Raw genomic sequence first — 21,708 nt, forward strand, 5'->3', positions numbered from 1 at the left:
TCATATATTGACCATCGTAGTTGCCTTTCAGGTGCCTCCTACGGTTAAAAGCAATCACCAACTTTATTAGTTAAGAATGCAGAAACATAAATTTAAAACCCTGAGGCGAGTGAGCACAGCTGGAGGTGAACGGCTTATCAGTAGAAAGTAGAACAACTGCAGCTTTCCAGCTGGGCAAGTTAGTAGACTGCAAAAGTTTAGTGAGCAAACGGTTCTCGCTCAAACTTCTCGGCGTTATGCATTCTTTCCCGTTTAAACCCATTCCCATTCTAGACTCACTGGGTGCTCTCCTCTGCAAATCCAGTCATGTGCGAAAAGGTGTTAGTACCATCAGAACCTACCGATGTTACTAGATATCGTCGACACCATGGAATCTCGTTAATATATGAAACGATGCAAGACAATTATACCCTCAAAACCATTTCGCCGTTCTGCGCTGCTATGAGGCACCATCATCAACACTGCTTCACTATTAGAAACATTTGTTCCACATACAGATTCTCCATCCGCCTGTCTCGACATACTTTCGGATATTCCCATCGATAGATAACTTGCCTGGAGCATGTCTGCTATGCTATGATCCTCAAGTTACGGGTGCTTGGTGCCTCATATGGCTCGCTTACCTCTGCGGATCTCCTCAGACTGCTAACAGTAGTGGCATAATGTGGGGGGTTGTCGGACCGTTAGCAAGAGTTAACCGCTCTATGAATGCTGTTGTACATGTGGTACGTATCTGGTTGATCACCGCTGGTTTCGATACTACTATCGTTCTCTTCGTATTTGAGCAAGATCTGGTCATGAATCCATTAAGGTTGTTTGTCCACTCCTCTATTTTATTAGACTTCATCCGCCCAGAGCGGAGGTGGATGCGTCACAACATAACGATCCTCAGTCCCAAGGCAGTGGTAGCCCGATGAGATGGTACGCTCGCTTATGTTGAGGCGATGCTGTCATTGTCTACATAATGATGGCTCCCATGGTTCATTGGTATTGTCGGATAACAGATATCTAGGGTCGACCTTTTCTCGGCAGCGGGCGGATAGTATCTCCTCAGGTTACTACCCTCAAATGGATATTCGCTGTGTAGCTAGTCATAGGGCATGAAATAAATAAGGCCGATAGCATCTTGTATTTGACGTGGAAGTGGTATACGGTATGCTTATAAGTAATAAATATATATATATATATATATATACACATACATGGTGAGATTAAATACTACCCTGTTAGATGGAATTATGGAGTACATCTGGCTCCGGCCAAGGCGCCTGGAATTAATTAAGCAGGGGGACCCCGCAGTACTTAAAGTCACGCCCGTGAGCTTCGAAGCCCCGCCAACGCCAACGCCACGCCCCAGCGCAACGCATCACATCACCATACCTTGACGATCTCAACTTACTCATTGCGCATTCTTCATGCAACTAACCTAGCACTCGGTCCTATAAATCACCTCTCCTTACAGATTGCTCTCTACTTGAGGCCAAGGTTGAACCCCGGACATCCGACATACGCTCAAAATCAGAAAGACAGATCGGCGAATGAACGACCCGTTCACATCGTCCTTTACACTGATCCCCTACCGACAACCACCGCACACACCAAACCAGAAACTTTCATCATGTCTTCGTCCTCCCAACAAACCGGCGCAGCCCGCCTGCTGCAGCGGCAACTAAACGAGATGAGGAAGGCAAAGGACCTCGAGGGCGTCTCGGTCGGCCTCGTCAACGACAACAACGTCTTCGCCTGGCAGGTCGGCATCATGATCAACGACGACTGCAAGTACTACGGCGGTACGTATCTAGCCTCCCTGGGGACAGCAGGGACCGAGAAGAGAGAGGGACAAGCACACTAATCATTCTCCTTCCTTTCACAGGCGGCTGCTTCAACGCGACCCTGACCTTCCCGCCCGAGTACCCTCACATGCCGCCGAAGCTCGTGTTCCAGAACCCCGTGCCGTTCCACCCGAACATCTACGCCAACGGGGAGCTCTGCATCTCCATCCTGCACCCGCCGGAGGAGGACAAGTACGGGTACGAGTCGGCCTCGGAGCGGTGGAGCCCCGTGCAGACCCCCGAGACCATCCTCGTCTCCGTCCTGAGCCTCTTCAACGAGCCCAACGACGAGAGCCCCGCCAACCTCGACGCCGCCAAGCTTCTAAGGCTCGAGAGGGAAGGGACCAGCAAGGAGTTTCGGAGAAGGGTCAGGAAGTGTGTAAGGGAGAGCTTGGGCGAGGATTGATTCTCGGATGTGAGTCGATACTATAAACCAGATGAGACACGAAACGGGCACTTTTGGACTACGGTACAGTATAATAATACTCAGCGATTGCTTTCTTCCAGGCGAATGACATGATATGATATGAAATGTGATGGGCAGCGGATCTGACAATGAGCCATTTGCGATAAAAGACGGAACTATGGGGAATATGTTGCCATCGGCGTTTTTGGAGCACTATCATAAGGCGGCGTTGAGACAGCACAAAGGCGCATCCACCCCCGACGCTTCATCTCACTCAGCAGTTTTCTGCAGCATAATCATTTTTGCCATGACCCCTACTACTCGATAACGCCCAGGATCCGCCCAAGGGTGCGATCCCATTCCTCGTCCCATCTCAGACTGCCTTCCCTTTGCGCACCTCCACGGATCGTCCGCAGCTCACCGGCTCCTTTGTCGCTGAACAGCCTGGCGAGAATCGTGCTCAGCTCAGATGCCGTCTCAAATCCGCAACCATTCTGTCCCTCCTTGACCAGCTCCCCAAAACTTTCGTACTTTGAGTAAGCGGCCACGGGGAGACCGGAGCCGAACATGTCCACAACCTTCATGGGCAGATCGACACCCGAGCTCGACATGTGTAGGCAGATCCCCAAGTCGGCGCAGCTGAGCAGCATGGCGTAATCCTCCATGCTCAACCAAGCAGTCGATATTCTGATGTTGGGCAGCTTTCCTGCCCTCTCCAGCTCTTGGATCTGGGACTGGTAATAGGCCTTCTGCGGGCCCTTGCCCGTGATGATGGCGATGATCGGACGTGGTCCTTCTGATGAAGCGTACTCGACCAGCGCATCTAGCAGTAGCGAGAAGTCCTCATCCGGCGTCCAGCTCGTGCTGCTGACGATCAGCTTGGTCTCTCCGGCCAGAATGTTCGCGGCGAGATCGCTCGTCTCCAGCAGGCGCTGCAGGAAGGCTTTGCGGTCGGGGATGGATTTCAGCGGCTGGAATATGGCCGCCGGGCGGTCGTGTAGCGTCAGGATGGGCGACTTGACGCCATACGGGGCCTCCCTCAGCTGCCTCTCCATGGCATGGGTGACGGTAATATTGGCGGTGGGCGCTATGCGGCCGAGCAGGCACTCGTACGCCTTGGAGACCTTGACGAAGGGATGAGTGGCCCCCCGCGTGCCGGCGAGGATTGTCCAGCCGTAATTGTGCCAGTCGATCATCAGATGCGTGTTGCGCAGGATCGAGACCACAAGCGACACGAATAGGGTCGGGATGGATGGTGGGTTTTGGACCAAGAGCCACCTCGCTGGTTGTGTCTGATAGCTGAGGATCCAGAAGAGGCTCCAGATCTGCCAAAGGACCTTTAGTGGCCCGGTAATAATGAACGGTGTCGACTTGCTCCTCAGGATGGCAGGAGGCAACGGCAGTGGGTGAACAATGACTTTTGGACTGTTCGCCAAGTCGGGATGAAGCGGTGATTCTGTAAGTGTTTAGTACAAGAGGCCAAGACAACGGTAACTTCAAATGAAAAGCATACCATCGTAGCCAATCAGATCAACCGTGCCGCCGTGCTTTGCGATGCTCAGGGCATGGTATTGCATTCGTGGTGAGCGGCCAATATCTCCAAGTACCAAGACATGCACGCGGACCGACTCTGGCGAGCCTGGGGATCGCTTCACATGTCGAGATGGGCGAAGAACCAGCAGGACTAGGCTTGTGACAAAACCTACTGCAACGACCTGAGCTATCAATGTGAGAAGTGACATTATTCAAGGTCACTCCTGGATCGCCAAGGAAGGTGCTCAATCTAGTGCGCTAATGTTTTTGTGTCTCCTTGTGAGATCTGTCATGAGCTGTGGAAGTAGATTTCATACGTTTTGTTCAGTGCAGGTATTCCTACACAAAAGGTTACGCGGCAATTGGCTCTAACCTAGCGCTCTTGCCTTAGCGCCCTTTGAGCTCCGTGTTTTATGGCTACAGGTATCACCGTATAACAACGATGCTAGGCGAAGGAGGGCAGTTGACAACAGTCATTTTCCAGGCAAATTTTCTTTCGTATGATTTAACTTTATTATTCATCTATTTTGTTTGAACTTGCAGAAGACTTTTCCCAATCCGGAACTCCCGCTGGTATCTAAAATTAGAACTTGATGCCGGCCTCAGCCATTTGCTGGCCGTACTTCTTGAGGCGGATAGCTTGGATGGTGATGAATCCAGTTGTCTCAGAAGGGTCGAAGGTGGTGAGGGAGTCCATGGATGCATCTTCCTCAGAGTAGAGCTTCTCTTGGGAGCTGCGACCCAAGACGTAGGCGTTGCCCTTGTACAGGCGAAGACGAACCTCGCCGTTGACGCGCTGTTGAGCGAAGTCCAAGCTGGGCTGCAGGAAAGCCCGCTCAGGGCTGAAGTACATGCCATTGTAAAGGAGCTCGGACCACTGCTTGCTCATGTTGTCACGAAGAGAGCGGACACGGCCGTCCAGGACGAGACCCTCAATCGAGACGTGGGAAAGGCGAAGGATGGTCATGGCAGGAGAATCGTAGCAGCCACGGCTCTTCAACCCAACAAATCGGTTTTCAACAATATCGATACGGCCGATACCGTGCTCCTTGCCCAGGGCGTTGAGAAGGGCGAAGAGCTCGACGCAGTCGGTGGCGGTTTCCTTGGGAGTAACGACCTTGCTGGGGATTCCCTTGTCGAAGTGGACAGTGATGTCGAGAGGAGTGTCGGGAGCCTGCAGAGGCGAGACAGTCTTGGTCCACATATCCTCAGGAGGGGTCACGTCGGGGTCCTCGAGCATACCAGCCTCGTATGAGCAGTGGGCGAAGTTGTCGTCCATCGAGTAAGGCTTAGCCTTGGTAGAAGTGACAGGAATACCCTTCTCAGCGGCGTAGTCAAGCAGGTCGTTACGGCCTTGGAAGCGCTTGAAGAAGGTGGGGTCGCGCCACGGGGCGATGACCTTGATATCAGGCTTGATGGTGTAGTAGGCAAGCTCGAATCGAACTTGGTCGTTACCCTTTCCGGTGCAGCCGTGGGAAACGAACTGGCATCCTTCCTTCTCAGCGGCCTTCATCATGCCTCGCGCGATGATCGGGCGGGCCAAGGACGTGCCCAGAAGGTACTGGTCCTCATAGATGGCGTTACATTGAACGGCCTTCCAGCAGAGCTCCTCAACGAACTCGCGCTTGAGATCATCAATGATCATCTGTCATTGTCGGTCAGCAATTTCCCCTTATAAGTTCGACGTGATGGCTCGTATCGTCGTACCTTCTCAGCACCAATTTGGAGAGCTACGCAATGCACTGTTAGCACAAACACTCCAAGTCGCAAGCAAACAGCTTCGGAGTAGGTAACTCACCCTTCTTCTCGACGGCATCCCAATCCTCCTCCTGTCCGACGTTTGCCAAATAGCAGCTTGTGAAATGTTAGCATGATAGCGCTAGACATGACATACCCAGCTCCAGTTAAGAAGCCGAGCTTGTGTGGTGTACTAACACGACGCTGTATCCCTGCTCCAACAACCAGGCCAAAATCGTCGAGGTGTCGAGCTACGTCATAGTTAGCATGGCAGACTCCTAGTAGTCGACACGGCCGAGGCATTGGGTCTTCTCGTGGTCGTCCATGGAAGTACCTACACCGCCAGAGTATCTAGTGACGATGTCAGTGATTATTCATAATTTGAGCTAGGGCGCGGGGCAGTTCCATACGCGAGACACACTTTGCCCTTTGATCCTGCCATGATGAAGTGTGTTGAGGATTGTGGATAGTTAAGACTGGTGCTTTGAGATTGCGGGAGTGGGATTGACTGTAGATGATTACCGGGGAACCTCAAAGAAGAGAGATTTAAGGTCAAGTATTGTTGCGGTGACGGTCATGAAAAAGAGTGAGTCTCAAAATTTGAGAGTCATGCAGGCCGATAGCGGTGGAAAGGGCTTATCTTATCACACCCAAGTTGACCAGCTTTCTCCAATGGCTGCGTCCCTGATAGCAAACTTGTATGGGTAGGGCTGCGCCGGAGCTAAAATGGCTTGAGCAACTAGGTTAAGAAAGCGTACGGATTATAATCAGTATATGATTACGGATCTGTAGGGTCAGCGAATAATCCATACAGCCCGAAAATAGCTCCCAACAGCCGGGGCAACACCAGCACGACGGAGGACGGTAGGACCGTGTCTGGTACGGTGTACTCCGGTCACAAGATAGTCTAGGGCATGTCTAGACAGAGTCAATAATGATGAACACTACTCCGTACTCAGTCGGTCACTACTTTGTGCACTTTGTGACATCAGATGTGCAATCATCGCCAATTTACCAGTCTTTGTATGCTGAAGTAACATCCTTACGATTCAGGATATAGATGGAAATCCTTTGAAAAGGGGCATAGGTATCTGAGAATACCAATAAATGGGCGCTTCGGGTCATTGACAACAGAGTTACCGTGTCGCAAAATAACCATCAGGTCTAGCTCAATCGCAAGCAATTGCGGTTCAGCTTGACACCGAAATAGCAATGTGTGCAACGTAATAACTCCACAGGACTGTAGCGTGTTTTATAGACCAAGAAGACTCCAGTGAGCCTTGATCTCAAATAGGAAGGCCAGTCACGAAAGTCGTGGGTCGAACGTGACATCTAGGTTTAGGTCAAACGTCTTTCTGTTTAGAATTCAGACCACTGCTTAAGGCAGGTGAGACGGGCCCGAGTCTCAGCGTGCGCGTTGGGGAACGATTCAGCTAAATTACAATGGTCCAGGGCTCCGTGACTCCTATACGAGAATTTCTTTTCTAATTTTGAAGCATCGCTGACGACGACGCAATTCCATGGCCGCAGCTATCGCGTAGTCTAGTGCATTAATGCTGGGTCATGGTGCCCTTTCGACGTGGGCCACCAAGCATTTTGGCAATCGGGAAATGGGTTGGTAATATTAGTCAATTCGTGAAGATCTCTTAATACCGCTATCGAAGATTATCTGCATGTCAAGCTATCGGGACCTGCACAAGTGCACTGTGGACACCAGACAACAATCAGTTGCTGTCAACATTGTCAAATCAGAGATCAGATGCCGGCAATGTGGCATCCCCGCGCTGGAAGCCATTGCGACAGGGGCCACGTCTAGCGGGTCTTGATACAGGGGATAACTGGAAGGGAGAGCGGAGGGAGAGAGAGAGAGAGAAGCCCATCCATCTTACCCATCAAGGTGCGACAACAAAGAAGCACATTCGGTCGTGTGTAACTATCCAGTATTTCGTCCCATACTAACCTACTGTAGTCCGTAGCTCTTGCTCTTGCTCTTTGCTCCTCTGCAACTACTCCCCTGTCTGGTCAACGCGTCAAATACGGTCTCATCAATCGGGTTTGTCTCTGCGTCATTCTTATCCGAAAGAGTTCAAAGTTCTCCGTACTATAACTACCTAGCTGGTCTATCCGCTACTAATTGCATCGAGTGTCGAGCGGGACCCCCTTTGCATTTTCCACCTGCGCCGCAACATCGGAACGGCTCGAGGACAAAGCCCAAAGCCCATTTCAATTCACAGCTTCCAATTTCGTCATTCAGATTCCGCGCACGTCCACCCGAGCCCGGATCACAAGCTCAAATCAGCTGGAGGTGAACCTCTCAAGCACGTGTATCGATGAGGCATTGATCTCAACGTCTAGAGTCGTACTGGCTCACCTTCCTGGTTGACCACGCTCCACGGGCACCTCCTATACCCATAGCAAGATGGCCTCCTACGCTTTGCCAACTCCTCCGCTCCCGCATAGTCATAACCATGGCCACACACAATCCTTGGGTCAATCGCAATCCTTTGGACACTCGAGACGATCGGCTGGCATTCATTCGCACAGCCAAAGCTTGGGAGTCCCTAGCCACAGCCGCAGTCCGAGCCACGACCACGAAGTAGAAGGGCACGCACAGCAAAACCTGTCCAATTACCGAGCCAACTCGTACCTACCGCTACAGAAGAGGGAGAACCGGCCTTCACCGTTGTCTAGGCACGGCGACGCATTGTCTCCCGTCGAAGACATGTCGCCAATGACCCCAAAGACCCTCAACCACGACAACTATTTCGAGACGAACGGTGGACCTGTCCCGCATTCTCACGATCATCATGACCACGGGCATGACCATGGCCAGTCAATATGCGGACACGATCACCATGACGGTGATCATCAAGGGCACAACCACCATGCACACGATGACGAGCACCAACACACGCACGATCACGATCATGGGCATAGCCACGGCCACGGCCATGTTCACGCACATTCGAACAAATACTCTAAACTGACAGGTCTACTGCTTCCGTACACATCGCGCTACCCTCTTTTACATTCGGTCATGACGGAGAAGGACTCCCGGCGCATTTTCTATTTCATGGTGTAAGTGGTGTTATGCAGGCCCCAGAAGAACTCGCACTGACCACGCACAGGCTGAATTTCTCTTTTATGGCGGTTCAGGCCTTCTATGGATACGTTACGGATTCCTTAGGCTTGCTGAGCGACAGTATACACATGTTCTTTGATTGTGTAGCATTGGCAGTTGGGCTATTCGCTGCTGTGATGGCTAAATGGCCACCTAGCCAGCGGTTTCCGTATGGGTTCGGAAAGATAGAAACATTGAGCGGCTTTGCCAATGGAATATTCTTGATGTAGGCTCTACCAAACTGGCAAGTAGATGATTTGCTAATTGTGCCACAGATTGATAAGCGTCGAGATCATGTTCGAGGGTTTTGAGAGGCTACTAGAGGGCAGAGAGACGAAAAGGCTCTTGGATCTCTTCGTTGTTAGCACGTTGGGATTAATTGTCAATTTGTTGGGCATATTCGCCTTTGGATCTCATGACCACGGCCATCATGGGCACGACCATGGACACGACCATGGACACGATCACGCACACGGCCATGGCCATTCTCATGGAAATGACAACATGCACGGTATTTACCTGCACATCCTTGCCGACACACTAGGAAGCGCCTCGGTCATTTTGTCAACAGTTCTGACATATCTCATCCCATGGTCGGGCTGGGATCCCCTGGCGTCGTTTCTGATTGCATACCTGATCGCTATCACAGCGGTGCCGTTGGTCAAGTCGTCGGCCCATCGGTTGCTTCTGGTCAATCCCGACGATACCGAGTACACGCTTCGAAACACTTTGACGGGAATCAACGAAGTGCGCGGTGTGACTGCATATTCCGTACCTAAGTTTTGGGCCGACGACAGGACCGGGCATGCGGCTCATGGCAGTCTGATAGGTGTCATGCACGTGGCGGCCATGCGTGGAGCAGACCTGGATGATGTCCGTGATAACGTACAGAACTACTTGACTGACAAGGGCATCGAGATGACTGTCCAGATGGAGAGAGAAGGCGATACATCATGCTGGTGCGGTATGGGAAGAAGCAGCCCAATGACGCCGAAGACACCAGCTTTTCATTAGTGGAGAAGTTGGGAAAGGCGGAGGAATGCTGTCACTATTTGACACTTTCCCATTGGACATTGAGCTCGCCGAACCTTGGAGATGGCGATTTAATAGAAAACACGAACGTATAGACGTTGGCTTGTTGGACGCTTCCGCCTCTACATGGAGGGTGCAAGTGCTCGTAGTATAACTTGATACCCTAGGCGATGATTCTTGTACAACCCTTTCGCTTACTAAAGCATACATAACACGGATATATCTACCAGCATCAGAAAGATTCAATTTTGCATACTGTTTGCTAAATCAGTTCTAATGAGGCTTGGCAACTAATGGCCTGTGGTGGGACAAACTTCCCTTCTGTCCGTGTGTAGCATAAGTTAGCCCTCTCTCCCTCCCTCCAAAAAAAGTTTTTGATCGGTTCTCATGCGACCTGCACAGGACGTGCATTGGATGGTACAACCCTGAATTGGTGGGCGCACTGCAGGGTCGAATATCTGGCCTGGTAGCGGATGAGCGCAGGGCCAGTGGACGGGCATTAGGGAGGATCCACGGCGCGCAAACCCCCCCATGGGGAAAGCCCCTCCATTGAACCGAACTGGCCGAGGCAGACATCGAGAGGTTTTATCCATGTACCGTTCGCCGGCTGATCTTCCCCAATTGCGACCCCAACCTTTGCATATTTTTGCTACTGTCATTTTGGAGAACCGATTGTTTTTTTATGTTTCAACTGCCTCGACTCACTACTGGACAAAGCCTTGTACGGAGCGAGAAAGAGTTGTTTCTATTTGCGTCGACCACGGACGAAGACCGGCACTTTCGTACCCACTTGATCAGGAGCCGAGGCACTGACGTCTGTGGACTTGATTCAACGCCCGACACCAAATAAGTTACCAACCCTGGCCGCATCGCATAGCTCTGTGGATAGCTAGGTCAGTTAGTCTAGGTTATTAACGGGCAAGACGATTGCTTCTTGTCGTAACGCAATTCTTGCAAAACAAAGAACAAAGTGCGGGATAGCGATTACTCCCTTGCGTTTTCCAGAGCCTCTTTTCAAGGTACACCTTGCTCTTGCTCTTGCTCTTGCTCTTGATCTTGCTCCTTGCTCTCAACGCACTTGGACATAAACCATAGCTACTCGACTAACCTACTGGGAAAGCGGGTCACGATCACAAGCCAGAGACCCTCACGGTCAGACAAGCCTCCACCAGGTTTTTGACTCTCTTCCGAGCTACACTTCTCTTCCTCGATCAACACTTCCCCGTCTCTTCTCATCCTCACGCCTTCCCTTCGCCCTTCCCTTCGCTATCTCCAGACACAATGTCGTCGACCGGCAACTCCCCAACCTCGTCCATAAAAGAGGCCGTCTCTTCGAAGCTACCGCACGTGCCCGAATCCAAGGATGAGCTGAAGGCCGAGATCAAAGCCGAGGCCAAGGCAGTCGCCAGCTCGGCCAGCGCCCAATTGCGCTCGCTCGCCGCCGGTGGCTTTGGAGGTGTCTGCGCCGTCGTCGTGGGCCACCCCTTCGACCTCGTCAAGGTGCGGCTGCAGACCGCCGACAAGGGCGTCTACAAGAGCGCGATCGACTGTCTGAAGCAGAACATCGCCCGCGATGGCGTGAGGAGAGGTCTTTATGCGGGTGTGAGTGCGCCGTTGGTCGGTGTTACACCCATGTGTACGTGTCATTCCTTTCCTGTTCCCTCCCTTCTTTTCCGCCCTCGCTGTGATAGGAGCTGACGTTTGGGCATTTCTCCAGTCGCTGTTTCCTTCTGGGGCTATGACGTCGGCAAGCAACTCGTCACCTCGTACTCGACTGTGGCCACCAACCCGGCGACCGGCGCGTCCCAGCTCTCCATCGCCCAGGTCTCCGCCGCCGGTTTCTTCAGCGCCATCCCCATGACGGCCATCACGGCGCCCTTCGAGCGCGTCAAGGTGATCCTGCAGGTGCAGGGCCAGCGACTAAAGCCCGGCGAGGAGCCCAAGTACAAGGGCGGCCTCGACGTCGTGCGCCAGCTCTACAAGGAAGGCGGCGTCCGGTCCGTGTTCCGCGGCAGCGCCGCCACGCTCGCCCGCGACGGCCCCGGAAGCGCGGCCTACTTTGCAGCCTACGAGTACATCAAGCGGCGGCTGACCCCCAAGGACCCCGTCACGGGCGCGCCGCAGGGCGAGCTCAGCCTGTCCGCCGTCACGGTGGCGGGTGGTGCCGCCGGCATCGCCATGTGGATCCCCGTGTTCCCCGTGGACACGGTCAAGAGCCGGCTGCAGACGGCCGAGGGCAACCCCACCATCGGGGGGGTCATCAGGGAGCTGTACGGCAGGGGCGGCGTCAAGGCCTTCTTCCCCGGCTTCGGGCCGGCGCTGGCCAGGGCGGTCCCTGCGAACGCCGCCACCTTTTTGGGCGTCGAGCTGGCCCACCAGGCAATGAACAGAGCCTTTGGTTGAGAGCATGGGAGCTGAGATTTAGAGCATGGAACTCGAAATAATCTGGCGGTGAGGCGCATCTGCACTAGTATTCATCCACCAACGACTTTGTACGCACATGCGGGAGATATTGCCTTCGGCTTGCGAGAGGCCGAGAGAAACTGCCCTGGCGATAGGGCTGCGAAAGTAGGGCGTTGAGTAGAAAGACGAGGCTGGCATTACACTTGATGGGGGCCCCCTCCTCCCACAGAAGTGGCCTCTTTTGACAATAGACGTTTGCACATAGAAGGGACGAGATATATAGTCACGTTACATAGTTCGGGACTTTTCACGAGGAGAAGAATATATGGTAGACACCTCCAAAACCTTTCATGTTCGTAAGAGAAGTGATTCAAAAATGCTATTTGGGTCGGTCTTTTTGTCTAACCGAGCGACTATCAAACGAAGTCCAAGAAGGACGAACCATGGTTTACCTTGGACCTTCAACGCCGAATACGCCTGCCAGGAGTGCGCGCTCCCCACTCCAATGCCATGCAATTTCCCCTACTTGATGTGACGAAGACAGAGCGCCATCATGTGCGCTGTGGGTTTCATGTGCCACCAAACCTCCGCAAACACTCCAAAAAGCATAATTCGCAGGTGGCTCGCACGATACACACATGTGCGGCGATGGTCAACCACGGTGTGCTAAGTTACTGGCTGTCGTTCTGTGACGGTCCAGCGTCTCTTCTGGGAGCTAAAATCTCTCAGCTTCTCGGCATCGTCAGGTGGTCGAGGCGTTCCCCAGAGACCAGATCCGGATGCCGAAGAATACGACGGGAATGCATTTGTGTCAAAAGCGTCGTGATCCTCGCCCTGTACTGTTGGTGCCAATAATACTGGCAAATGCTCGGTCTCATGCTCAGGCACCTCGACGATGGGCTCCGGTGGTGGCGATTTGTTGACGGTCTCCTTTTCGTAGCTGAAGTCCAGAGTCATGGGTAGATCTGGGTCATCGTCGGGGTCCTGAGGTTGCTGCTTGGGCGTCCACAAACCCCAGGAGCTTTTACGGCCAGCAGTGCCGAAACTGGTCACACCGCTCCCGACCGTGATGCCGCCCTTTGTACCATCACTGGATACGATGGATGGCGATTTGGCGCCTGCGCTTGGCCCACCAGGAGTTCTTCTCATACTTTCCAAAGAAGCACTGAGCGAATTGCTGCGATGATCTCTGGGTGGATTATAGCGAGCACCGAAATTGATGTCCCGTAGTGCTGAACTAAAGCCTTTCAAGTCGCGTCCCCTCGAGCCACCATTAACACTAGAGGACCGGCTCACATTTGCAGAACCTGTAAGATGGGCCGTGTTTGCGAACATCGGCAACTCATAAAGCTCGGGTACTGTGATCTCGTCTCGCAACAGGGCATGCTCGAGAGATGCCGAAGCACGCTCGTCGACAAGGGCCTGTGGACCATTGAGTTGTGCCCGCCGTCTTGCCATGCTCAATGATGACATTGGAACATCGGCAAGAACAGGCTGGTTCGTGATACCGCCGACCAGGGCGTTGCAGCCAGCGCCATGTGACACTAGAATGACCACGTTTTCGATTTCGACATCGTCTTCATCAACGGCACACTCCTCTGTGGGGCTACCATCGAACTTGACAGAATTAGGCGTCGTTGGGGTCTTGGTGACCATTTGACCTGGGTGTTCTGCTGTTGAATACCAATCTACCAATCGCTTGAGACCTTTTCTGAACCGTCCATGCATGGCTGCCCATTCTTCCGGCAGTACGCCTCCTTCGCCCCAGGTGACTGGGTCTCTCGTCGAGTCCCACTGGTAATCAAAGTCCACACATTGATCCCTTGCGTGGGCAACATAACCGTGGGGGATTGGCTCCATGGAGGAGACAGCGTGCGAGGGCACCGGTGCAACGTAGCCCACAGAGATGGCCGTTTCGGAGAGGGAGGCCTTATGACCTGCCTTCCATTCCGACGCCTCATTCGGCCCATTTCCAGGCAGAGCTTCACCAATTCTAGGGAGGTTGTCCAGCCCAGAATTGTGCGTCGCAGTGGGAGAATTCCAAAGCTGACTAGGTGTGGTGGGCGTGATGCTCGGACGGGTGTTGAAATGGGGGTAAGTGTCGTAGTTCTCCTTCCGTAGCAGGTCTGCTTTTGCCGTCATGAGCATCAGGTTTGAATTTGGAGGTGGGGTTATGTGCTCAAAATAGTCAGGCGATGCCCATTCCCCAAGGAAGGGGTCGAGTCGTAATATGGTTTTATCTATATGGGCCGGGTTATGTGGCTGGTGGGTAGGAGGAACGTCGGTGGATATGGTAGGTCGCGATGGGGACGGAGCTGGGTTGGAAAAAGATGATATTTGGTTGATTCGCGAGCGTTTTGCTTGCAATGGTACATGTTCGGTTGATTGTGTTCGAGAGTAGGTATTGGAGGCCATGCCGGCGCTGATGGCGATGGATGTCTGGATGCAGCGCAGAAAGGGTGAACTGTGAAGTATGACCTTGTATCTCTTCTTCTTCTTCTTTCTCGACTGGGCCGTGGCTTTGCCTGAGCTGTGACTGGTACTTGTTTGTGCGGCTTCATCTTCGGCTTCTCTGTCCCGCAAGATGGAGGCGATTCGAGCACCAAGTGTCTTGCACTGTTGCCATCCTCCGTAGGTCAGCGGAGGATCGTAGGGCGCGGGCGAGGTGAGATGCCACTGCTTGTCGGCAGCATCCAGGCGGTTTCCGTGCCTGGATGGGGGATGTGTCAGCTGTGCTACATGTACAAGTGGGTGGCTACGGGCGGAGGGAGGGGACCAAGGTACGGATGGATATTTCGGTAGCTACGAACCTTACGACGAAGATATAAGCCGGAGGGCGACCCATTGTCTATGTTTTGCACCAGGGGCGTAAAACCAAGCAGGATTGCGGAATGGGTGGTGCTACTGCAAGTCGAACTGCCAGAAAGACTTCTTGTTCTGGTCGCAAAATCGATGCGGCAGTCGAGCATTAAGCAGACAAAGGAAGTCGAAAACGATTCCGAGGTTGTCGGCTGTCAGTTGAAGTGTCGCGTCACGGCACGGTAGATGGCTGCGGGCGCCGTGCGTCAAAAAGCAGAGAGGCAACCTTGAAGAGGCAACCTTGGAGAGGTACGGATCCGTAGAGAGGTAGAGAGGTAGCAGGGGAGTTTTGTTTCGATCAGTCTGTGAAACATTGATGCCGTCCCATGACCTGCGGAGATGAGGACAAGACCTCGCAGGCTCCCATGCACCTGGTAACTGAATTTAGGCTCATGTGTGGATCAGCCCACGATCGTGAGCTTGGAGTATGGCCACGAATTCGCGGTACTCGACAGAATACCTACTCATCGTCACCTGCACGCATCTAATGCGGATGTACGCACGCTACAGTTCAAAGACGAGGCGGGGCACGCTTTGCACAGATTGGTTGCAGGCGAGCCGCAGGGTTGGGATCTGGAATCATGCGTCACTAAAAATCTGTCTTGGTGGCCAAAACGGCCCCTAGCCCCACAACCACAGCAGGACCCCTACCCGCTAGGAGGAGGAGTGGGCATGGATGCCATTCTTAATTTTTTTCTTCTGCTGGCCGTTCCTCGAGTCCCTTTTCCGTGACTAAAGCCCAGCTGTCATCCATACAGCAGGTTTGTCATTGTGTAAAAGCATGTGACAGGCTACAACCCCGCGACTGGTTTCTGCTGTCGGCACTCCGTAGAAGAGGGGAAGACGACGGAATTATCTCGCCAAACCTTCCCAGTCCCGGTACGTAGGTGGACTTGACCGACCACGTACCTACCAAGTAACGTGTACGGCAGCCGGCAGGATGACAGCCATTGATTTGCGGCATTGCTACACGGCCATGCATGACTAAACTCAGAGAGCTCAGCATCAGCATATACATGTGAATATACATACATATAAGCATCATATAACGTGCATGGCATGGATGATCTCGATCTCGACGATGAATCCTGATAGCCGAGCCAGCGAGCTCTCCTCTTTAGCCGCACAGCAAATGCCAAGGTTACCCATGTGCGTACAAAGTACGGTAGCCCCAAAAAAGAAGCCACGGGACGCTATGACCAGATCCCTGTTTGTGCAGCGGCCAAGAGCGGGCAGCAGCTAAGGCCTGCTAAGGTTAGAGCATTCCTCGGTGGGACGTAGACACACCGAAGCTTCGAAGAGCCTCCCTGCCTTCCCCCCTGGCAGCCCTGGCAGGTGCTTGAAGGCTACTAAGGTTAGTAGACTAACCGTGGTGGGACACGGGATCCGTCGCGGTGGGCCATGTCCCAATTCGGGCCAGCATCGCATCTCGAAAGGCGCAGCTCAATTCCGTCACGCAATTCGACATTCTGACAAATACGCATTTCGATGCAAACCACCCAGAGGGCCCCCATCGCCGCCCAAACCGACAAGCACACCACTGTTTCCAACTGCAAAGTAATGCGGCTGGCTTGACACGACACGATGAAACTCTCGACTGTACTTCAGCTGCCGATGCTGCTGGCATCCAGCCTGCTGGCCCCCGTGTCCGCCGAGCATACGAGCAACTGGGCAGTCTTGGTCGGAACTTCGCGTTTCTGGTTCAACTACCGGCATCTCGCCAATGTTCTTTCCATGTACCGAACTGTCAAGCGGCTGGGCATCCCCGATTCCCAGATCATCCTCATGCTGCCCGATGACATGGCATGCAACCCGCGCAACGCCTTCCCCGGCACCGTCTACAGCAACGCCGATCGCGCCGTCGACTTGTACGGCGACAACATCGAGGTCGACTACAGGGGATACGAGGTCACGGTAGAGAACTTCATCAGGCTACTCACCGACCGCGTCGGCGATGAAATGCCCAGGAGCAAGAGGCTGTTGACCGACGACAGGAGTAACATCTTCGTCTACATGACCGGCCATGGCGGCAACGAGTTCCTCAAATTCCAAGACGCCGAGGAGATTGGCGCATTCGACCTGGCCGATGCCTTTGAGCAGATGTGGGAGAAGAGAAGGTGAGCATTGGAGCCACACGTGCCCCGCGCCGTCGCCGCACTCCCTTACTGATGATGCGCCGACAGGTACAACGAGATCCTCTTCATGATTGACACGTGCCAAGCGAACACCATGTACAGCAAGCTATACTCGCCAAACATCATCGCCACCGGGTCGTCCGAGCTCGACCAATCTTCATATTCGCACCACGCTGACAATGACGTCGGCGTGGCTGTCATCGATCGTTACACTTATTACAACCTGGAATTCCTCGAGTCTGAGGTCAAGGACCTGACCAGCAAGAAGACGGTCGGGGATCTGTTCGACAGTTACAGCTACGAGAATATCCATTCTCACGCCGGCGTGCGATATGACTTGTTCAAGGGTGGGGCTGAAGCAGCACGCAGCCGGCTGTTGACCGACTTCCTTGGAAACGTGCAAAACGTTGAGATCGATAGTGCCAGGAATACCACTGTTGATGATGACATGTTAGCCCTGAGCAAAACCATTGCGCAGCTGAGAATCCTCGCCGATGCACAGGAGGCTGCCGAGAAGAACGCCAGTGAGCCAGTGCAGGAGAAGAGGCTCGAAAGGAAGATTCCCGCGGCCAAGCCCCTGAATGATGACAACTGGTGGGCCAAGAAGCTCGTGGGTGCAACTGCATTGGCGGGATGTACTGCGCTGTGGGCTCTGGGGTCATATCTGGAAAAGGCAAGGTAGTCAAGCTTGATAATGAAACCATGATGAGAATACAATTTCGTATCCGTGTACGTGCGGAGAGTATAATTAGGAATAGGCGTTTGTTTCTGGTATACATAAGCATAGCCTAACTAACCTAACGTTAGTCAACTTGACGAAGCGTGCATTGCGAACTTTGATACCTGCCCCACGTCTCCGTGGGCACCCACCGATTAGTCCTTGCACTTCAAAACTTCACCAGGCTCATATGCCAGAATGCATTCAAGACTAATTTCCAGTGAGAGCAGTTCCATACTGCGTCAGAACAACGACCCATATCGATCATCTCTAACCAATTATCTTCCACCATCCGGCGACGCCATCTTCATGCAGTGAGTCGGAAAACAAGCATGATGGGCTTGACGACTCCAAAACCATGAACACCCGCCTCACCGGATCCTTGATTAAAGCAGTCTTCTCTATAGTTGTGTCCCTTTTCTCCATCAGCTGAGCCGAAGCATCGTTCTTGGTACCCCGTGTTTTTGCTGCCGAGATGCGTTCCGAAGAGCAAAGCGGTATTCTCCCGCTTGAGCCATTGAGCTTGGTGTCTATCGCTCTCACCACACATAATGTTGCCTGGTCGCCGGATGCGGAATTGGCAGTCAGCTCGGATGACTCCGTATTCTTGTACCTGCCCGAGTTTCCCTCCAAAGGCACCAAGTCAAAGGCTGCCTCACTCGCAGATCTTGAGACTAGGCGGCAATACTCTGAGGTGGCGCTGCGCTTTCCGGCTGTTGAGCTGCGCGCGCCTGAGCTCAACCGGCCGCTCTTCGGCACTGCTAAGCAGGAGTTTCCAGACTTCGAATTCACTTGGGAGGCAGGCCAAAGCCTCGTCGCGAACATTGGCAGCTCCTTGAATCACGTGGTTGCACTAGAATGGTCCCCCAACGGCCTGGGCCGGCTGAAAAGATCTGTGCTTGCAGTTCTTACCGGCAGCGGCGCATTGACGATCTACTGCGAGGGTGCCGCCAATGATTCTGGCAGCGTCAAGATTAAAAGTCGAAATATTCGCACCATCGGCTCATGGGTGGCGCCATGGGGTGTGGGTGGCAACTTGCTCCTGCCGAGAGCCAAGGGCCATCAGTCTCCTTATTCAATGGAGCATATCACGTCTTTTGCCTGGGCGAGAGACTTGGACAGAAATGGTACACTTTTGGCATACATGAATGATGAGGATGAGATAATCATCTTGTCGGTACAGTCAAGGCATGCGATCGATGGGACGGAGAACCATCCTGGGGACTGGAACGTGGAGGAGGTCGCTCGCTTTGCTGGAGATGGACCTCACGGCAAAGGAGACGTAAGTTTCATCACTGTCATTCTCGTTCAGAACTGACAGCCCGGTAGCCAGCTGATCCGGATTACATGCCCTCCGACTCTTCCTTCGCACTCCGCTGGAGCCCGTGGCTACAACGTCCAGGAGGCAGGACAGCAATCCTCTCATACGTGACGAAGAACTACGTGGGCTTCCGTCAAGTCAAGATCAAAGCCCCCTGGAAAGAATGGAAAATCCCAGAAGTTGAGGTCCAGCCATACGACTGCAGTGGGTTGTGTATACATCTCGCGCCAGATGCATTTGTTACATGGGAAGATTTGGTAAGTACAGGATGCTCTGAAAATGATGTATTAGCCACTAATGATACCCTAGATCTGGACCAAAGGCCTGTCCAAAGAATGTCGAGGTGTTGTCGCGACGCCCTTCACCGTCCAGTCATTTAGTGTCGTTTTCGACAATGCCATTGATGAGGGCACCTTGACGAAGCATTCAACTAACGATTGCAACACAACGTATCCGTCACAAGAGCATGTCAGCCACGCATCAAATCCTATTACTGGGTTGATCGTACACCCACCAGATATATCAAAGGCGACACAAATCCCGCACTTCTCCCTGACACGACTTTCTGCAACACCAACAAATAACGATTGGTACCAGACAAACCTTTCTTTACCCTCGAATCCGGAAGAAGCTTCTCCTCGTCCCACATGGGCAAGCGAAATTGCTGAGCTCCTTGAAACTAAAGAAGCTTACCCGTTGGCCTACCGATATCACAACCCAGACGGCGCCACAAAGTCCGAGTCTGGCGCTGAAGGGAGTAACAACGGAGACGAAGAGGAAGAACAAGACGATGGTTTGCTTGATGATGAGGACGAAGATGACTTCGATGACTTTGACGATGATGAGGAGCCCGGTAAGCCTGTGCTTTTCCAGGAGTCAAATGATCCGTATGAGGGTATGGAGAAGATCTACACGAACCGCATTCGCATCTGGGGGATGGCCTCAAGTCCAGGAAGTGGCGTGACCGCGGTCTTTGCGACACTTTATAGCGCCATTAAAGAGGAGCGATACACGTTTGCCGGACTCAGAAACAGGGTTTTCTTTGGACGAAGCTTGGCACCTGTCGACAACGGATTTTACAACAGCAGGAAGTTGTCCACGGAGGCCCGCGCCTTCGAATGGATGTACGGTGGCGGGCCCCCGGTGCCTGGGGTCGGGGCCGCGCATGGCACGTCCACCGAGGGCAGCTCTAAGCGTCAAGCTATCAAGGACGCATTTCGGGACTTGGCTTCAAATGCCGCCTGTGTACTATGCGGTGCCAAGCTTCATGTGCAGCATGGGGCTTCAAAGTGTCCAAATGGCCATACCTTTGGTAAGTACACGAAACTGATTATCCGGAGCAGAGTGCGTAGGCTGACATTGTTGGCAGCAAATTGTGCGGCGACTGGCCTACCGATCTTGGCGCCCGGCATATCGAACAACTGCGCCGTATGTGGTTCCAAATGCCTGAAACCTAACGAGATCCCTGCCAATGCAGGCGACGCTGCTACGGCGTTTGTGAAGCAGATATCCAGTGAGCTATGTGGAGGGTGTGGCGGCAAATTTCTAAATCAGTGATATAGGGGTACACTTATGTCACGAGCCGCAAATCACCATCGGGACCACCAAGAACAATTGTTATCCTATACTTATAACCCCACAACTAGCCTTCTTCTATACCGGTCTGTCCTTCACACTCGTATCATGGTTCGTTGTAAATTAACGCGGTCCAAGTAAGATTATTTCATGTAGCTTATGCGCGACCTCGTCTCTGAAGATACACTGGGCCAGCATAGGGATGTATTTTTGGCAGGAATGCACGTGCCGTGGGTCATTTCGTGGTTGAATCCGATCTACTGTGTTTCGTCTGCCGACATAGCAGTTAACAAAATGTTTCGGGCTCTAGTCTAGTGTATAAAATCCTCTTCCCAGATCAACCGGGTACTTCAATAACTGTGTCCAAATAATTATCCCGTTGTTCCTTGGTCTCACAACCACCCGGCAGCCTATATAAATCCTTTGGCTGTAGCAGAGGCGAGCCCAACAGCTCTGGGACTCCTAAAGGGCATGGCATCAAAAGGCTCTGCCGCTAACCATCGTCTGAGATCGAGGCAAAGCATCGTGCCGGGTGTTGGGGTTGCTGGAACCATGCTACGATAGCGGGCGACTGACTCACCGATGCTGGGCGCGAGCGTCGGAAAGACTGCTTGCCATATATCCAGAAATATCGAGACTTTCGAGCCCCGGTGTCGTCGTCGCCATCTTCGAAGTAGGGCATGTTTTCGGGCCCTCATCTTCGTCGTAGATCTCGAGGCGCATGATGTGACTGCTCAGGTTTGCTGCTGAGAGGTGTCGTCTCGTTATAAGCATCTAGCTCGTCCATCCTCTGATCAGCGCTAGCTCCAGGCCAATTTAAATGCTGTGTCTCCCGGCATTGCCGGTGTTGAGCTTCCCGTGCCAGGAACGGTCCTACATCGTAGTTGATATCTATGTATTGTGTATTGCACCGTATAAATCGATAGCAAACAGTACACTGGCATATCAGGAAACAATATCTTTTGTAATATACTAAAAATTACACGTCAAGTATGACACGGTTTGGATATAACCCGTGTGGATATACACGGCATAG

The 21,708-nt window shown here is 52.9% G+C and overlaps 9 protein-coding genes across 9 annotated transcripts; 5 read left to right on the top strand and 4 right to left on the bottom strand.

Moving 5' to 3' along the window:
* Positions 1-1,618: 1,618 nt before the first annotated feature.
* On the top strand, positions 1,619-2,238 carry BKA67DRAFT_652567 (ubiquitin conjugating enzyme-like protein; the record flags this gene model as incomplete). The annotated part of the gene is made up of 2 exons (XM_046106189.1): positions 1,619-1,790; positions 1,874-2,238. The coding sequence occupies 2 exons, from the start codon at positions 1,619-1,621 to the stop codon at positions 2,236-2,238; spliced, it is 537 nt and encodes a 178-aa protein (XP_045963464.1).
* A 317-nt stretch (positions 2,239-2,555) lies between these two features.
* Positions 2,556-3,980, bottom strand: BKA67DRAFT_529491 (chitobiosyldiphosphodolichol beta-mannosyltransferase; the record flags this gene model as incomplete). The annotated part of the gene is made up of 2 exons (XM_046099075.1): positions 2,556-3,694; positions 3,752-3,980. 2 exons carry the CDS (start codon positions 3,978-3,980, stop codon positions 2,556-2,558), a joined length of 1,368 nt encoding a protein of 455 aa, XP_045963465.1.
* A 280-nt stretch (positions 3,981-4,260) lies between these two features.
* Positions 4,261-6,114, bottom strand: BKA67DRAFT_544165 (argininosuccinate synthase). The gene is made up of 6 exons (XM_046101247.1): positions 5,919-6,114; positions 5,847-5,859; positions 5,707-5,759; positions 5,570-5,625; positions 5,479-5,501; positions 4,261-5,416 (listed from the first exon to the last, which is right to left on the bottom strand). The coding sequence occupies exons 1-6, from the start codon at positions 5,948-5,950 to the stop codon at positions 4,355-4,357; spliced, it is 1,239 nt and encodes a 412-aa protein (XP_045963466.1). The 5' UTR covers positions 5,951-6,114; the 3' UTR covers positions 4,261-4,354.
* Positions 6,115-7,775: 1,661 nt separating this feature from the next.
* BKA67DRAFT_11023 (cation efflux family-domain-containing protein) lies at positions 7,776-9,823 on the top strand. Its single transcript, XM_046094878.1, has 3 exons — positions 7,776-8,586; positions 8,637-8,855; positions 8,905-9,823. Exons 1-3 carry the CDS (start codon positions 7,928-7,930, stop codon positions 9,641-9,643), a joined length of 1,617 nt encoding a protein of 538 aa, XP_045963467.1. The 5' UTR covers positions 7,776-7,927; the 3' UTR covers positions 9,644-9,823.
* Positions 9,824-10,518: 695 nt separating this feature from the next.
* BKA67DRAFT_10966 (carnitine-acylcarnitine carrier protein) lies at positions 10,519-12,227 on the top strand. Its single transcript, XM_046094873.1, has 3 exons — positions 10,519-10,554; positions 10,782-11,297; positions 11,379-12,227. Exons 2-3 carry the CDS (start codon positions 10,943-10,945, stop codon positions 12,062-12,064), a joined length of 1,041 nt encoding a protein of 346 aa, XP_045963468.1. The 5' UTR covers positions 10,519-10,554; positions 10,782-10,942; the 3' UTR covers positions 12,065-12,227.
* A 437-nt stretch (positions 12,228-12,664) lies between these two features.
* On the bottom strand, positions 12,665-15,079 carry BKA67DRAFT_11004 (uncharacterized protein). Its single transcript, XM_046094874.1, has 2 exons — positions 14,875-15,079; positions 12,665-14,774 (listed from the first exon to the last, which is right to left on the bottom strand). The coding sequence occupies exons 1-2, from the start codon at positions 14,907-14,909 to the stop codon at positions 12,731-12,733; spliced, it is 2,079 nt and encodes a 692-aa protein (XP_045963469.1). The 5' UTR covers positions 14,910-15,079; the 3' UTR covers positions 12,665-12,730.
* Positions 15,080-16,507: 1,428 nt separating this feature from the next.
* BKA67DRAFT_510582 (peptidase C13 family-domain-containing protein) lies at positions 16,508-17,740 on the top strand (the record flags this gene model as incomplete). Its single annotated transcript, XM_046097337.1, has 2 exons — positions 16,508-17,040; positions 17,107-17,740. The coding sequence occupies 2 exons, from the start codon at positions 16,508-16,510 to the stop codon at positions 17,738-17,740; spliced, it is 1,167 nt and encodes a 388-aa protein (XP_045963470.1).
* Positions 17,741-18,251: 511 nt separating this feature from the next.
* On the top strand, positions 18,252-20,654 carry BKA67DRAFT_529497 (uncharacterized protein; the record flags this gene model as incomplete). Its single annotated transcript, XM_046099076.1, has 4 exons — positions 18,252-19,058; positions 19,106-19,354; positions 19,407-20,409; positions 20,467-20,654. 4 exons carry the CDS (start codon positions 18,252-18,254, stop codon positions 20,652-20,654), a joined length of 2,247 nt encoding a protein of 748 aa, XP_045963471.1.
* A 70-nt stretch (positions 20,655-20,724) lies between these two features.
* BKA67DRAFT_11189 (uncharacterized protein) lies at positions 20,725-21,548 on the bottom strand. Its single transcript, XM_046094900.1, has 2 exons — positions 21,253-21,548; positions 20,725-20,943 (listed from the first exon to the last, which is right to left on the bottom strand). Exons 1-2 carry the CDS (start codon positions 21,444-21,446, stop codon positions 20,796-20,798), a joined length of 342 nt encoding a protein of 113 aa, XP_045963472.1. The 5' UTR covers positions 21,447-21,548; the 3' UTR covers positions 20,725-20,795.
* Between the last annotated feature and the right edge of the window lie 160 nt (positions 21,549-21,708).

Source organism: Truncatella angustata (assembly GCF_020726525.1).
Source record: "Truncatella angustata strain MPI-SDFR-AT-0073 chromosome Unknown BKA67scaffold_1, whole genome shotgun sequence".
Taxonomy (NCBI): Eukaryota; Fungi; Ascomycota; class Sordariomycetes; order Amphisphaeriales; family Sporocadaceae; genus Truncatella; species Truncatella angustata.